At 40.9% G+C, this 15,943-nt stretch overlaps 1 protein-coding gene across 3 annotated transcripts in view; it reads left to right on the plus strand.

Moving 5' to 3' along the window:
• The window catches only part of plppr4a (phospholipid phosphatase related 4a), a 77,185-nt gene that overhangs the window by 31,550 nt on the left and 29,692 nt on the right, over positions 1–15,943 (plus strand). For all 3 annotated transcript variants that reach the window (XM_078408291.1, XM_078408289.1, XM_078408290.1), the window contains 3 exons: positions 4,872–5,057; positions 11,126–11,255; positions 15,583–15,778. In XM_078408291.1, the coding sequence (XP_078264417.1) occupies positions 4,872–5,057; positions 11,126–11,255; positions 15,583–15,778 (512 nt within the window). The remainder of the gene's footprint in view (positions 1–4,871; positions 5,058–11,125; positions 11,256–15,582; positions 15,779–15,943) is intronic.

Raw genomic sequence — 15,943 nt, forward strand, 5'->3', positions numbered from 1 at the left:
CAGTAGTCCAGACGGGAGGTGATGAAGGCGTGGATGAGGGTTTCTGCAGCTGTGGAGGAGAGGGATGGACGGAGACGGGCAATGTTTTTGAGGTGGAAGAAGGCTGTCTAGTGTGTGTAGGATAACGTTAGTGTGTGGTGATCGCTGGTCGACACGGACTCGGTGGGCCGAATGGCCTGTTTCCGCGTTGTATCTCTAAAAAAACACTGACTACCTCCTCGATTATGTGGAAGAAAATATTGTCATTTCAATTCCCAATTTTCCTGGGAGCTTTTCCCTTAATTTCATATTGTATGACAGGAGATAAATGTCACTATTGAGCGAGATTAAATTATTCCGCATCTACTGACGGGTATTGAAGTTAACTATTGATCTGAATGTGATTTTTGTTTTTTATGAACGTTTGAGAGTTATAATAAATAACCAGGGAAAAGCTACACACATTCAGGTTGGCATTTCAGGTCAATAATCTCTCTTCAAAATTGGAAAAATGTTATAGAGGGAGTATTTGGAGGCGTTTGGGGAAAGCAGAAGAATGTAGCCCCTTAATGACCATCTCAAAATATGCAAGATCAAGCACAGATTAACCCCATAATGTACATATAGTGTGTGCAAACACGCCTCCAAGAGTGGCATATTCCTGATTCCACCCCGTATTAGAGAAGTCAAGAGTACTTAATTGTCATTGGTACTGAATTGGAACCATGAAATTCGTACTTGCAGCAGCATAACAGGTCTCTAAACATAGTCTCAACAGATAACAATAAATAAACAAAAAATGTTCAATAAATTAAAAAACAATATTACAAGAGTGCGGCACAGTGGCGTCGCAGTAGAGCAACTGCTTTACAGCGTCAGGGACATGGGTTCGATCCTGACTATGGGTGCTTGTCTGTATGGAATTTGTACGTTCTCCCCGTGACCTGCATGGGTTCTCCTCGAGATCTTCGGTTTCATCTCACACTCCAAAGACGTACAGGTTTGTAGGTTAATTGGCTTGACATAAAATGTAAAATTGTCCCTAATGTGTGTAGGATAGTGTTAATGTGTGAGGATCGCTTGTCGGCACGGAATCGGTGGGCCGAAGGGCTTGTTTCTGCGCTGTATCTCTAAACTAAACTAATATTAGTGCAAAACAAAGCAAAAACCCAAAGTGCAACCCAGTGCAATCAAGACAGTCTGCAATTCAAAATTTGGTTGATGTTTGAAGTGTTCTTTAGTCGGATGGTTGTTTGGAAGAAGCTTTTCCTGAGCCTGGAGGTTTTGGTTTTCAGACTCGTATATCTTCTTCCCGATGGCAGGAGTGAATTGAGAGTGTGGCCAAGGTGGTGTGGGTCCTTGATGATGCTGGTTGCCTTTTTGAGGCAGCGCCTGCTATAGATCCCATCAATGGTGGGGAAAGTCATTGACTCATGATGGATCCATGAAGAACAGGTTTTAAGATGCAGAGAGTGCGGTACACTATCAAGAAAGAATATAAAAGCTGTAATGACTGTAGATATCCTGAACATTTAAATAATTAGCTTGTGTTGTGGACCTTCTTGGTTAAAAAACCCATGGGAAAACAAAAATCACAGCAATCTCTTCTACACCAAGTGTGCCACTATCATAGAAACATAGAGAATAGGTGCAGGAGTAGGCCATTCGGTCCTTCGAGCCAGCACCGGCATTCAATATGATCATGGCTGATCATCCAGAATCAGTACCTCTTTCCTGCTTTCTCCCCATATCCCTTGTTTCCATTAGCCCTAAGAGCTATATTGTATCTAACTCTCTCTTGAATACATCCAGTGAATTGGCTTCCACTGCCTTCTGTGGCAGAGAATTCCACAGATTCACAACTCCCTGGGTAAAAATGTTTTTTTCTCATCTCAGTCCTAAATGGACTACCCCTTATTCTTAAACTGTGACTCCTGGTTCTGGACTCCCCCAAAATGGGGAACTTTTTTCCTGCATCTAGCCTATCCAACCCCTTAAGAATTTTATATGTTTCTTTAAGATTCCCTCTCATCCTTCTAAATTCCAGTGAATATAAGCCCAGTCGATCCATTCTTTCATCATATGCCAGTCCCGCGATCCCGGGAATTAACCTGGTGAACCTCAGTAGCTAGAATGCCCTTCCTCAAATTATGAGATGAAAACTGCACACAATACTCCAGATGCGGTCTCACCAGGGCCCTGTACAACTGCAGTAGGACCTTCTTGCTCCTATACTCAAATCCTCTCGCAATGAAGGCCAACATGCCATTAGCTTTCTTCACTGCCTGCTGTACCTGCCTGATGACTTACAATGACTAATGTACAAGGACGCCTGGTCTCATTGTACCTCAACCTTTTCCTAATCTAACACCATTCAGATAATAATCTGCCTTCTTGTTCTTGGCACCAAAGTAGATAACCTCACATTTATCCACATTATACTGCATCTGTCATGCATCTGCCCACTTACCCAACCTATCCAAGTCACCCTGCAGCCTCATAGCATCCTCCTCACAACTTACACTGCCACCCAGCTTTGTGCCACTCGCAAACTTGGAGATGTTACATTTAATTCCTTTGTCTAAATCGTTAATATTTATTGTAAATTACTGGGGTCCAAGCACTGAGCCTTGCCACACCCCACTGGTCACTGCTTGTGACTAATCATCTGCCCAAAATAGGAGTGAAACACAGAATAACCTGTTCTTTGAAAGCTTCGCAGTTGTTTATAATACCTCGTCTGTGCTTGGCTATGTGAAATCTGAGAAATATGTGATTATTTTGCACTGAAGAAAGCTGAAATGACCAAGTTGAAATAAGCCTACCTGTTAATGGTGTTAATTAAATATGGAAGTTGCTGTGAAGTTGGCAAAGAAAAGTTCAATGTTACTGCTGGGATGAGTGATATCCAAACTCCCTGATAACTAGAGTCAGCTTGTTAAATTGGGAAACTGCCTTGAAACTTGGCAGAATTGCACATTTAATTCTCTTTTGCAGCAATTCCAAATTCTCAAAACTTGCATTGGTAAATGAAACATTTTATCAAAAACTTTCTCAAACTGACTAAATTAATTATTTGGCATAGAATTTTCTAACTTGACCTCAAAAGCATATGTTTTCTTTTGCAGTTAGATTGTAGATAGCATTTTATTTCCGATTCACAGAATCAATATCCGAAAGTTCAACATTTAGCACATTCTAATGATCCTGTAGTAACCGCTCAGATAGAAGTATCCTGATGTTTTATGCACACTATCCTTTTTCAAATCCTTAACCTGATTTGGTTTCAATGTAAAGGGTAAATTGCTGGAGGAACTCAATGAGTCAGGCAGTATCTGCGGAAGCAAAAGGATTGTCAACATTTCAGGTCTTGAAGGTTGACTACTCTTTCGGCTCCACAGATATTGCTTGGTCCACTATGTGTCTCCAGAGCTAGTTTTGGCTTCTGATTCCATTATTTGTCTTTGTTTTACATGTATCAGTGCCTCAATGCATTTGCCATAATTCATTCCACCTTCTATAATCTTTTCCGTGGAAAAAAATCTTCCAAATTCTGTTTTTATAATCCAGAGTCAACGTTCTCTCCAAATACCAGCCAAACAGAGAAAAATATTTCCCCCTCAGTTATCGGTCAAAAACCTTAAATAATTTTGAGACCTTTGATAAGGTCGTTCTTTTTCAGTCTGTTGACAAAACTCCCAATTTTCCAACCCATTTTTAAAAATAATTATAATTACAACCTTGCTTTCCTGACTTTATTCATGAAAACCTCTGCTATTTATTTTCCATTGTACAAGTACCAGCTGACAATTTGAAGAAGGGTTTCAACCCGAAACATCACCCCTTCCTTCTCTCCACAGATGTTGCCTGTCCCGCTGAGTTACTCCAGCATTTTGTGTCTATCTAATGGAATGATCTGATTAGTATGGTTATTGCTAGTAGACCAGTAGAATCAAAGGGACAATGGATCGCTGAAATTATTAGCATTTTGACAGATAAAAAGATGATATCAATCTGTAGCTCCAATAAGTTGCATAACTATTTTGTTTTCACTGCTTTTTCTATATGTTGGATAATTGCATTTATTTAAGAGTGTTACATGCGAGTTTATTGAGATACACTGTTTAATTGGAATACACTATCACTGAAATTTAGAAGGATCTTATAGAAACATAGAAAATTCTTAAGGGATTAGACAGGCTAGATGCAGAAAAAATGTTCCCGATGTTGGGGGAGTCCAGAACCAGGGGTCACAGTTGAAGAATAAGGGGTAGGCCATTTAGGACGGAGATGAGGAAAAACTTTTTCACCCAGTATTTCTGTTCTGTTTTGGGCACCATGCTATAGGATAGATGTTGTCAAGCTGGAAAGGGTGCAGGGCAGATTTCCAATGATGTTGCCAGGACTCGAGTGCCTGAGTTATAGGGAAAGGTTGAGCAAGCTAGGACTCTTTTCCTTGGAGCTTAGGAAGATGACGGGCGATCTTATAGAGGTGTACAAAATCACGAGAGGAATAGATTGGGTAAACGTACAGATTCTTTTGCCTAGAGTATGGAAATCGAGAACCAGAGGACATAGGTTTAAGGTGAGAGGAGGAAAGATTTAACAGGAACCTGAGGGGTAACTTTTTCACGCACGAATAGCAAGAGGAGATAGTTGAGGCAGGTACTATCGCAACATTTAAGAAACATTTAGACAGGTACATGGATAGGGCAGGCTTTCAAGGGACATGGGCCAAATGCAGGCAGGTTGGACTAGTGTAGATGGGACACGTTGGTCGATATGGGCAAGTTGGGCCGAAGGGCCTGTGTCCACGCTGTATGACTTCATAACTCTATGACTCTAAGTTGCTTGTTATGTACTTGGCATCTTCTCTCATTTTCTTTCCTCAGCTGCCTATACTGGCCTCCTCAATTGTCAGTCTATATTTCCTGGAGCTTACTGATGTCTTCAAGCCAGTTCGCTCGGGCTTCAGCTGCCATGACAGGACACTCAGCATGCCGTACATTGAACCCTCTCAGGAAATCATCCCTTTCCTAATGTTGCTCAGCTTGGCCTTTGCTGGACCTGCAGCCATGGTTTGTACTTTTATGAGATATTAAGATTTGCACCTTCCAATTGAAACATGATATTTGACGTAAGATCGATCGCTGGAGATCTTTCCAATTCCCCTTTCTATTTAACTGTTAATTAAGAAAATGTCTTTGCTGCGTGCAATTCTTTGTTATTCTGTGATGCTTGACCTACAGCCTGCAGAATATGTGACTGCGATTTCACGCTTGAGCATTCTAAAGGTTAATTGTTAATTAAAACTTTACTGAATGATTGGTAACAGCACTGACTTTTCTATATCTTAGTCAGATGTTGGTTTATAGATTGTACTTTATGCATGCCTGTTAGACATGATTAGGTTCTGTTAGTGGGCTGCTGCCACAGGCATCCATTTCTCAAGGCCTCGGATGCACAGGTACATCGCATTCTTGCACTAAGGGCATTGCTCATCCACTTCCACAGGTACAACATTTCCTTGTTGTGCTGGGTGCACTGCTCCATATGGAGACTCTGCATCAGTAGAAATACAAAGGACTGGTTCCCCATATTCACTTCCTTGTGTCCATGACTTTTCTATGAATCTAGGGTCATAGAATCATACAGCACTGAAACAGAGTCTTTGGCTCAACTTGTCCATGCTGACCAAGATGCCCCATCTAACCTAGTTCCGTTGCCTACATTTGGCCCATATCCCTAAACCTTTCCCATCCAAATTTTTGATATAATGGTACATTTAATATTGACCCATATTTTAAATCCCCTTAATTAGTATTGAAGGCCAATATGGCTCACATTTGTCTGTCCTTTTATCTTTTTATTGATATTTTTTATTTCATTGGTGCCATTAGCATAGCCACTGCAGGTTACCAGAGAGGCAAGTTTACCCACTAAGTAAAAATCAATACTGGAGAAACAAATGCATTCATTTCAGACCCAAGAATCACCAGCAAGCATCTGGTTATCAGGTGTTGTACTATTAAAAGCAGAATAGAGTCCATTTTCAGCCTGTTCATACAATATTCCCGAATCATAATGTTAAAAGGGTAACCTCTCCTGTGATTAGGGGAAAACACTTTTAACATTAAGATTTTTTTTTTCATTTTGCACATCAGCTGGGGTAAGATATTACTGATCTGATCGACGTCCAAAATCACATTCAATATGACAATTTCCTCGAGGAATAAAATCGTTCGGGAGAATCTACCAATTTACCACATCTTCCTGCCAATTCCGGGAACTGGTGATTTAATTACAATTTCATAAGCTCCATTTTCCAGGGATGAACACAATTAATATCAATTTTGCAAGATCCATGAGTGAAGGGGAATGGGGAACCGGCAGAGAAGAGGAGATGAGGTCTAAGAAAATAAGCCATAGCAGAAACAACTCCCAACTGAAGCAGTATTGTTACAGCACCAGGTTTATAAAGAAGGTAGACACAAAATGTTGGGTATCTCAGCGGGACAGGCAGCATCTCTGGAGAGAAATTCAGAATGGGTGGTGTTTCGGGTCAAGACCCCTGTGAAGAAGGGTCTCGACCCGAAACGTCGCCCATTCCTTCTCTCCAGAGATGCTGCCTGTCCTGCTGAGTTACTCCAGCATTTTGTGTCTACCTTCGATTTAAACCAGCATCTGCAGTTCTTTCCTACGCGAGGTTTATAAACATGGGTAACAAAAGATATGTTTCACTGTTACTAGTGATATTTTATAATAAGTGATATTTTATTATAAGTGATATTTTATCACTGTTTCAGTTGGGAGTTGTCACCAAGATTTTCTTGCTTGCAATAATTGTTGACGGTGCATTTGTTGCAGAGGGAGCCTGTATGGAGGCTGTTCAATTGTTCCTGTTAAAGCATTTATTTTCTTTTATAGACAATAGACAATAGACAATGGACAATAGACAATAGATAATAGGTGCAGGAGTAGGCAATTCGGCCCTTCGAGCCAGCACCGCCATTCAATGTGATCATGGCTGATGTTGGATCTCATACATTGCTGTGGTTCAGAAACTTAACTCGTATTTAATGCTGTGAACCATTGGTCCAAAAACATGAAATTAAATTCAAGCATGGCAGCTAAGTCATTTAAACTCAGTGAAAAATAAAAACTAGCAATGATAACAGCTGAACCAATGTACTGTCCTTAACATCCATCAGGACAAGAAAAATGCCATTCTTCCATGGTCTAGCCTATATGGACAAAGTGGTTGAAACCTAGAGCTGGCACTGTGTGTGATGTTCATATTTCTAATATTCATAACACATTATCACATCCTCTTATATCTAGATTCTATTTAAATCCGCAGTTGAGGATGCAAACAGCCATGTTTTGTTATTTTAATCTTCAGCATTGTGAGCTAGATTTTTCTTTTATTAACTTTAGTTAAACCACCCAATGCAAGAACATCAGCAATATTAAACTGGAACTAGGGCAACCTTGAGTTAGAAACTAAAACTAAAGCACAGCTTATTCTACAGTACCTTTTATCGTAAAACATAAATAATAAGGTTTTAGATGATTTCTATTGAAAGCTCAAGAGATGGTATTTTACTTGAGTGAAGTTAAATAAATTTCATTGTCCATGTTAGTCTTTCAATTATACATGGGTAGATTCATGCATTGTTAGTCAGAACATTTTATGGAAAGGGAATCGGTCAACCCTATGCATTTAATCAACTGTAAATAAGCTATTTAAGTCCATCATTCCATGTGTTCCTAACACCATATTTTGCTCTTGGTCAGAATTCTTAAGCTTACAGTTTCAACATTAGAAAATCGTGCTCTTTAATTCATACTCAGCAATTGCTTTATACTGAAATGCAATTATTCTTTTTGAATTCCTCTAGCCCTTAGGGGATAGAGTTTGAGAGCTTTTGCACTCTGTGCCTGACTTCTGTGTTGAGAGTTTGTGGAGTAGACATGCAATGGTATTGTCTGCTCAGTCTAATTCCATGCAAGCAATGTAAAAATAATCATGGCTAACAGTGACATTACCAAGCAATTTTGACTATCGGTAGTTTTAGGCTGCAAACATACACTTATAGTATTGAGGGGAAGCATTCGCTGCTTTAGCCTGGGTAGAAAATCTACTGACGAACATTTATGTGATCCTAAGAGTGGTCATTTAAATTGGTTAAACACTAGCATGGAGTTCCAACTTCCAATGGATGCACCTCTTCCTCAAGAGGTGGATGACCTTAGTGGTACAGCTGGAGAGGACTGCATTTCTGTGTGATATCTCATCATATCTTATGATATTGTTGGGTGTTGACAAAAGAAACATTAATCAGCACTACATGCTAAAATCTGGTGGTGCCAGGGTATGTGACTAATGAGGAAGGCTTGAAAAGACCATTATTAATGTTGATACTGCACGTGAATTATTTGTGTTGCCTCAGGGGGTGAAAGGTACCTTTATCCACCAGTCATTATAATGAGAAAATTGCTTTTCCTCTCCTTGTAGTTTAGTTTAGTTACAATAGACAATAGGTGCAGGAGGAGGCCATTCGGCCCTTCAAGCCAGCACCGCCATTCAATGTGATCATGGCTGATCATTCTCAATCAGTACCCCGTTCCTGCCTTCTCCCTGTAGTTTAGAGATACAGCGTGAAAACAGGCCCTTCGGCCCACTGAGTCCTCGCCGACCAACGATCCCCATACATTAACACTACCCTACACACACTAGGGACAATTTTACATTTACACCAAGCCAATTAACCTATAAACCTGTGCGTCTTTGGAGTGTGTGAGGAAGCTGAAGATCTAGGGCATGGTGGCACAGCGGTAGAGTTGCTGCCTTACAGCGAATGCAGCGCCGGAGACTCAGGTTCGATCCTGACTACAGGTGCTGTACTGAACTGAGTTTGTACGTTCTCCCCGTGACCTGCGTGGGTTTTTTTCCGAGATCTTCGGTTTCCTCCCACACGCCAAAGACGTACAGGTTTGGAGGTTAATTGGCTGGGCAAATGTTTTTAAAAAATTGTCCCTAGTGGGTGTAGGATAGTGTTAATGTGCAGGGATCGCTGGGCGGCGCGGATCCGGTGGGCCGAAGGGCCTGTTTCTGCGCTGCATCTCTAAATCTAAAAATCTAAAATCTCGGAGAAAACCCACATAGGTCACGGGGAGAACGTAAAAACGTTCAAGCACAAGACAAGCACCCATAATCAGGATTGAACCTGGGTCTCCTGCACTGTAAGGCAGTACCTCTATTTCTACACCCATTGCAGCTTTTTCCTTCAATATACCTTACATAGCTTTCTCTATTATGACGGGCACTTTTCTTACTTTTATTAGCCACTGGCAAATTTTACAAGACCACAAAATTCTCCCTAATTTCCCAGTGAAATTCCTAGATATCAATGTTAAATCAGAATCTTTGGTGGACAGTTCTGGGCAGCGCCAATCAGCAACATGCTAAAGCAAAATCCAGCAGTTGTTGGCAACCTGAGATTAAAAAAATAAACAGAATATGCCGATGATGCTACCAAACTGTCAATAGCTTTAAGCCGCAGATTTGTTTACACTTTTTACACTTCTGTTTTTCAGAGGGAAGGATTTCATTGCTTTAACCTAGGCAAAATACCTAGGTGCAAGATATGTGAATCTTACGTCTCCCCATGTAGTCGCCACTCTTTTAATTGACTAATTGAGTCTCTAATTGTTCATTTCTATGCTTTTATATGGTGTTGAAAATTGCACACATGTAAGTTAAGAGTTGAATGGCAACCCTGAGGAACATAATTACGATTAAAATCAAGTTTCAATCTTGTGACAGTGCTGGGAAGTTGGGAAGAATAGCTGTGTGGAGAGTGGATGCGAAAGTGGGATAACATAGAACTAGTGTGAATGGGTGATCAATGGTCGGTGGGCCGAAGGGCCGAAGGGCCTGCTTCCACGCTGCATTTTTCAATCAATTAATCTCCTTCAGCATTTTCAATCAATTAATCTCCTTCAGCATTTTCTGACCCAATAAGATAACAACTAATTTGTGATCAAATTCTGTGCATCTGTCTTTTCTCTGAACAAATTTGGTGAATAATAATCTATCAAACTCAGATTTAAAGCGAACATTTGCCCCATCGGCAGCTGCCGTTTCTTGAGGATCAGTGAGATTATCAACAGGAATAGCTGAGTCCCAAATCAGGGAAGAGACTTTGGGAGTTAAAAAGGTGAAAGATCAGATAAGGTACTCAGTCCGAATCAGCAACCTCAGTTGTAAATGCATAGATGAGAACACTGGGCAAGTTCATCATCAAAGGACACAAAGTGCTAGAGTAACTCGGTGGGTCAGGCAGCATCTCTGGAGAACATATGTAGGTGATGTTCCAGGTCGGGACCCTTCTTCAGTCTGAGGAAGAATCGCGACCTGAAGTTTCACCTATCCATATTATATGGAGATGCTGCCTGAGCCGCTGAGTTACTCCAGCATCTTGTGTCCTTTTTTGTAAACCAGTATCTGCTGTTCCTTGTTTCCACAAGTTTATCATTGAGTTCTACCTGGAGTTAAATGGTCTGCTAACACTGTTGGACATGGTTCACACATGGTTTTGTGGTACGATTTTATGTTGCCTAATATTTTGAGAAAAATCATATCTTACAGGAAAGGATGGGTGTAAATGAAGTTGAGTAAAACTCTTTCCATATATATGACGATAAAACCTTGTTGTAAGAACTTATGGCAAATGGGGGCTGCACGGTGGCGCAGCGGTAGAGTTGCTGCCTTACAGCGCTTGCCTCGCCAAAGACCCAGGTTCGATCCCGACAGCAGGTGCTGTCTGTACGGAGTTTGTACGTTCTCCCCGTGACCGCATGGGTTTTCTCCGAGATCTTCGGTTTCCTCCCACGCTCCAAAGACGTGCAGGTTTGTAGGTTAATTGGCTTGGTGTATGTGTAAATTCTCCCCAGTGTATGTAGGACAGTGGTCATTTGTGGGGAAAGCTGGTCGGCACAGACACGGTGGACGAAGGGCCTGTTTCGACGCTGTATCTCTAAAGCTAAGACTAAAAACTAAATGTTTTGAAAGCATCTTCAATTTTAACATGCCAACTGTTGACACATGTAGCAGGCCTAATGATCCTTCCTGTCATTGCAGATTATGGTGGGTGAAGGTATCCTTTACTGTTGTCTGACCAAAAGAAGAAATGGAATAGCACCGGAAGCCAACATCAACGCTGGAGGCTGTAACTTCAACTCGTTCCTTCGACGTGCTGTGAGATTTGTTGGTGGGTTCAAACACTGGCTGTAGTATTTAGCCTCAAGTATCACTGAATTTAGAGATATGGATTCCTGTTTACATTCACGCTGCATCGGAAGCGCTGCTATCCTTTGCATTCACCGATTGATTCAGACCAGGAAAGTATTCTTATAGGCGTTCAAACTCTACAGGCAGTAATATGTTTGGATCTGGCTAACAATTAGATGCGTTGGCCTCGAAATTGGATTAATATGAGCCTGTTTTCCATGTATAGGTTGTGCACAAACCCAATCATTTTAGGGCAAAGTTTCACACTTAGGGAAATTAGCCCGGGCATATCGACATGCAATTCATGTCAGCACATCTGACATTTTCTGCCTTTTCTCCGGGTGCTCCGGTTTCCTTCCATACTCTAAAGATATGCAGGTTTGTAGATTAATTGACTTCGGTGTAATTGTAAAATTGTCCCTAGTGTGTAGGATAGAACTAGTGTCGGGGGTGATCGCTGGTCGGCGTGGACTCGTTGGGCCAAAGGTGCCTGTTTCCATGTTGTACCTTTAAAGTAAAGACTGAAGCTGATGTGTCTGCCTTGTGGGAGTACCTTGAGGCTTTTCCCAGTGATCTGTGATTCAGTGAAGTGACAGCTCTGAACTTTTCAAGTAGCTCCAGATGGAAGCTGTGCAGTTGCAATCATAACATATATTTCTACATGCAAACTGCCTTGGCACAGTTGTGGCACACAATTTTTCTAAATTCATGAATATTTGCAAGGGCTCGGTGGATTTTAGCACAGGGTTAGTGCACAGATAGAGGGTGAGATATAATTTCTAGTCAGCTATGTTTTAATACTAACTCACAACTGCACATTACAAGTGGCATTGAGAAATAGCTGCTAGGCTTTCAATGAGTTATTTTAATAAGGTCTGATTCATGTTTACTTCTTGAAGGCTCCAGCCGTTTGGGCCAGTTATTCCTTTGACCAGCTGCGCAGAGGATTATACCAGTGGGTTGCTTGGGCAGCATTGGGTCATGCCTCATTTACAGTAGGCAATGATTGGCTTCCAATGAACTGACCAGCTGACCCTGCCCATGTGTACATGTCCAACACTCTGCGAATTTCAGCCCAGTGCTCCTATTCATGTGTTTTCATAATCCATCGTTAATGCTTAAGAAACACAAACTCTGTACCCCATACATAGATTTCCTTGCAAGAGTATAGCACTTGCTGCCTTACATCTGCCTTTCCATTTGTCAGGTCCTCAGCTTGGTCTGAATACAATAAACATACTTCAAGGACAATGATCATAAATGCTTTGTTTTGTTCTGCCATTCCTTCACATCCTGGCATCATGTGTCCTCTGACCGTTTTGACTCATATGAACACGTGATACATTTAAACATGATGTCAGTTACCATGACACCGTTGAATTCCAGTGCACTGTGTTAAAACTGTTCCAAATTAAAATCTTGTTTTGGCACCTTTCTTTTGTTCTTTGTAGCTTTCGATACCTCTAGTTTCCCTCTCCCCTGACTCTCAGTCTGAAGAAGGGTCTCGACCCGAAATGTCACGAATCCCTTTTCGCCAGAGATGCTGCCTGACCTGGCGCCACACGTTGACCACTGGGTGGCGCCGTAAGTGGCAGCCTCACCAGCAGCCTGTCTCGTCTCTCTTCTTTTGTTGTTTTTAGTCCGTTTGATTTGTATGTTTTAGTGTAACTTTAGTTTTGTATTATGTGGGGGGGGGGGGGGGGGGGGCTGTTGGGGGAAACTTTTTTTATCTCTTTCCTCGACGGAGATGCAACTTTTTCCGTCCGCACTGCGGCCTTAACATCATGGAGCTGGTGGTCCCTTTGTTGGGGATCGATTGGGAGCTCCAACCGCAGGAGCTTGGACCGCCCCGATCACGGGAGCCTCGATTGCCCCGTTGTGGGGACTTTGATCGCCGACTGCAGGAGTTGCGATCGCCCCGACTGCGGATGTTTCGATCGCCCCGATCGCGGGAGAAAAGGAGGAAGATGGTATAAGTTATTGCCTTCCATCACAGTGGGGAATGTGAGGTCACCGAAAAACAAGATGGACGTGCTGCCTGCGCTGGCGGGGACTCGGAGGGGGTGCTGTGAGTGCAGTGATCTCGGTGTTTTGCGGGGACATAGCGCCATGAGAACATCCTGGAGTCTGGTGCGAGTGTGGACGGCTTTCTGACTGTTCGGGCGGACAAGGACTGCAGAGAGAGTGACAGCGGTCGGTACAACTCTGGTCACATCACGGTGAAGGAGCGTGTGTGTGGCCCGGACACTGAACTGATGACTGTGGCTTATGCTGTGTGCCCTGGGGATTCTCACACGCCGCTGTGGTGGCTGCTTATGTTTAATCTTGATGTATTTTTGCATCTTATCGCTTTTTTGGTATGGCTGTATGGTAAATCAAATTTCCCTGTTCCTCGGTACACATGACAATAAAGGACCATTGAACCTGCTGAGTCACTCCAGCTTTTAGTGTCTATCTTCTTGTGGGGCAATCTTATTTAAATGTTTAAATCTGATTGATGCCTAAGAAGGCACCAGTTCTGTCAAACAGTAACATGTAAAGAATTTGTTATAAAGGCAGTAAATAATTTAAGTTTAAAATGAATGTCTATTAGGTTTTATTAGTGAATTTGAGTATATCAGTGTTATAAGATAATATTGGTAACACTAAGGAGAACTTTGTCCTTGGTTGCTTGCACTTAATAAAATCTTAATGTACAGCAGAGAATGTCAACATTTTAGGTGGGTTTCCATGGATAGGATTTACCATATCGGGCCAAATCCTGAAACAGTGGTAACTGGCTATCATTCCACCATCACTCATTGTCTTGCTAAGAAAGACATCTTGAGTAAAAGACCACATATGTGCTGATCCAGTTTGTGTAAGGGTGTGTCTGTTTTTATGCCCTTGTAATGACAGGTTGAATTATCATAATGGTGAAAAGCAATAGCACTCTAAATCTGCAATAAAAAAGCAGGAATCAATATGGTTTTTCCATTCAGGCAATTAGTGCCCATCACTCTTATCATTGAGATTATCATCAAGCTTAAACTACCCCAACAACAGCAAGGTTTTTTATGTCTGGTTTATTAATAGAAGCATTGAAAACAATTTTGATTTTCAGACTTTTCTGACTTTCAATTTTAATCAGTTCATTTGGCCAGATCCTGGGATTCTCCTTAAAAAACACACACATAAACTGCTGGCGTAACTCAGCGGGTCAGGTAGCATCTGGTGACATTTCGGGTCGGGTTCCTTTCTCTTGATTTTATTTCCCCTTCTTGAAAAACATTCATTTTGCTGGAATTCGTAATGCAAAAGAAATCCAGAAAAAAATATAGATGTGGTCAATAAGTACGGCAGCAGTTTATGGGTGTATGTTTTTTAAGGAAAATCCCAGGATACCTTAAGATCTGGCTAAGTAAACTGATTAAAACTGAACGTCAGAAAAGTCTGAAAATCAAAATTGGTTTCAATGCTTCCATTAATAGACCAGGCATAAAAAACCCTGCTATTGCTGGGGTAGAGTTTAAGCTTGATAGTAATCCCAATGATAAGAGCAGTAGCTCTGCTCAACAACCAAAAGTCTGTAGCCTCCTTTTGCTCTTCTTCACATGTGTAAATTATAATGTTTTATTCTTAATTGTTTACTGAATGTTGTGTTGTTACTTGCGAACAAAGCACCAAGGCAAATTCCTTGTATGTATACATACTTGGCTCATAAGATTTATTCAATTCAATTCAATAAGTATATTAACTATTTTCATATTTCATACTTCATATTTCCATTGTGTGTAATATGGCTTCAGTTCTTTTGCTGAGTTCATGGAATAGCACAATTTCAATTCTTATTTTTAATAAGAAGAATCTTAGGAGAAACTTTGTTAATCTTGACGCAAAAATAATTCAGTGAAATTATATTGGTGTAAATATATGTTGTATTTTTAGTAAGAAGGATCTTGGGGAAAATTTTGTTGACCTTAGCACAAAAATAAATTAGTGAAATTATATTGGTGGAAATATATATTGTATTTTTAGTAAGAAGGATCTTGGGGAAAATTTTGTTGACCTTAACACAAAAATAAATTAGTAAAATTATATTGGTGGAAATATATGCTGTATTTTGCAGCATGAAATCAGCTGTTAAATTCTCTCTGATGGAGTTATTGGATTAATGATGTTCCCCTCCTGGTATTTCTGTCGTGTTTATATTTTTGGCATTAATTTACTGCTGTTTGGGATAAAGACAGGGATTAAGAACTTTGAATTGGCAACTGGAGATAAAAATGTTCATGCTAATTATTTTTGATTTCTCTCGTGTGTTCCAGGCGTTCATGTATTTGGCCTTTGTGCTACGGCTCTCATCACCGACATTATTCAGCTGTCAACAGGGTACCACGCCCCATATTTTCTAACAGTGTGTAAGCCAAATTATACATCGCTAAATACCTCCTGCGAAGAAAATCCATATGTTGTGGAGGATATCTGCACAGGACCTGATCCTTCTATCATTAACGCTGGCAGGTTAGATTTTATATTTCACTTAATCTGTCAAAAAGCTGCTTATTTTGTTCTGTGCTTGATTTGAGAATATCCGCCGGTGGTTTGCATCATTTAAAAAAATGACGCAGATAAAGAAATCACCCTGTGCTTCATACTCATTAAAATCTTAAAGCACACTCAGACAAG

The sequence above is a fragment of the Rhinoraja longicauda genome, chromosome 11, assembly GCF_053455715.1.
Source record: "Rhinoraja longicauda isolate Sanriku21f chromosome 11, sRhiLon1.1, whole genome shotgun sequence".
Lineage (NCBI taxonomy): Eukaryota > Metazoa > Chordata > Chondrichthyes > Rajiformes > Arhynchobatidae > Rhinoraja > Rhinoraja longicauda.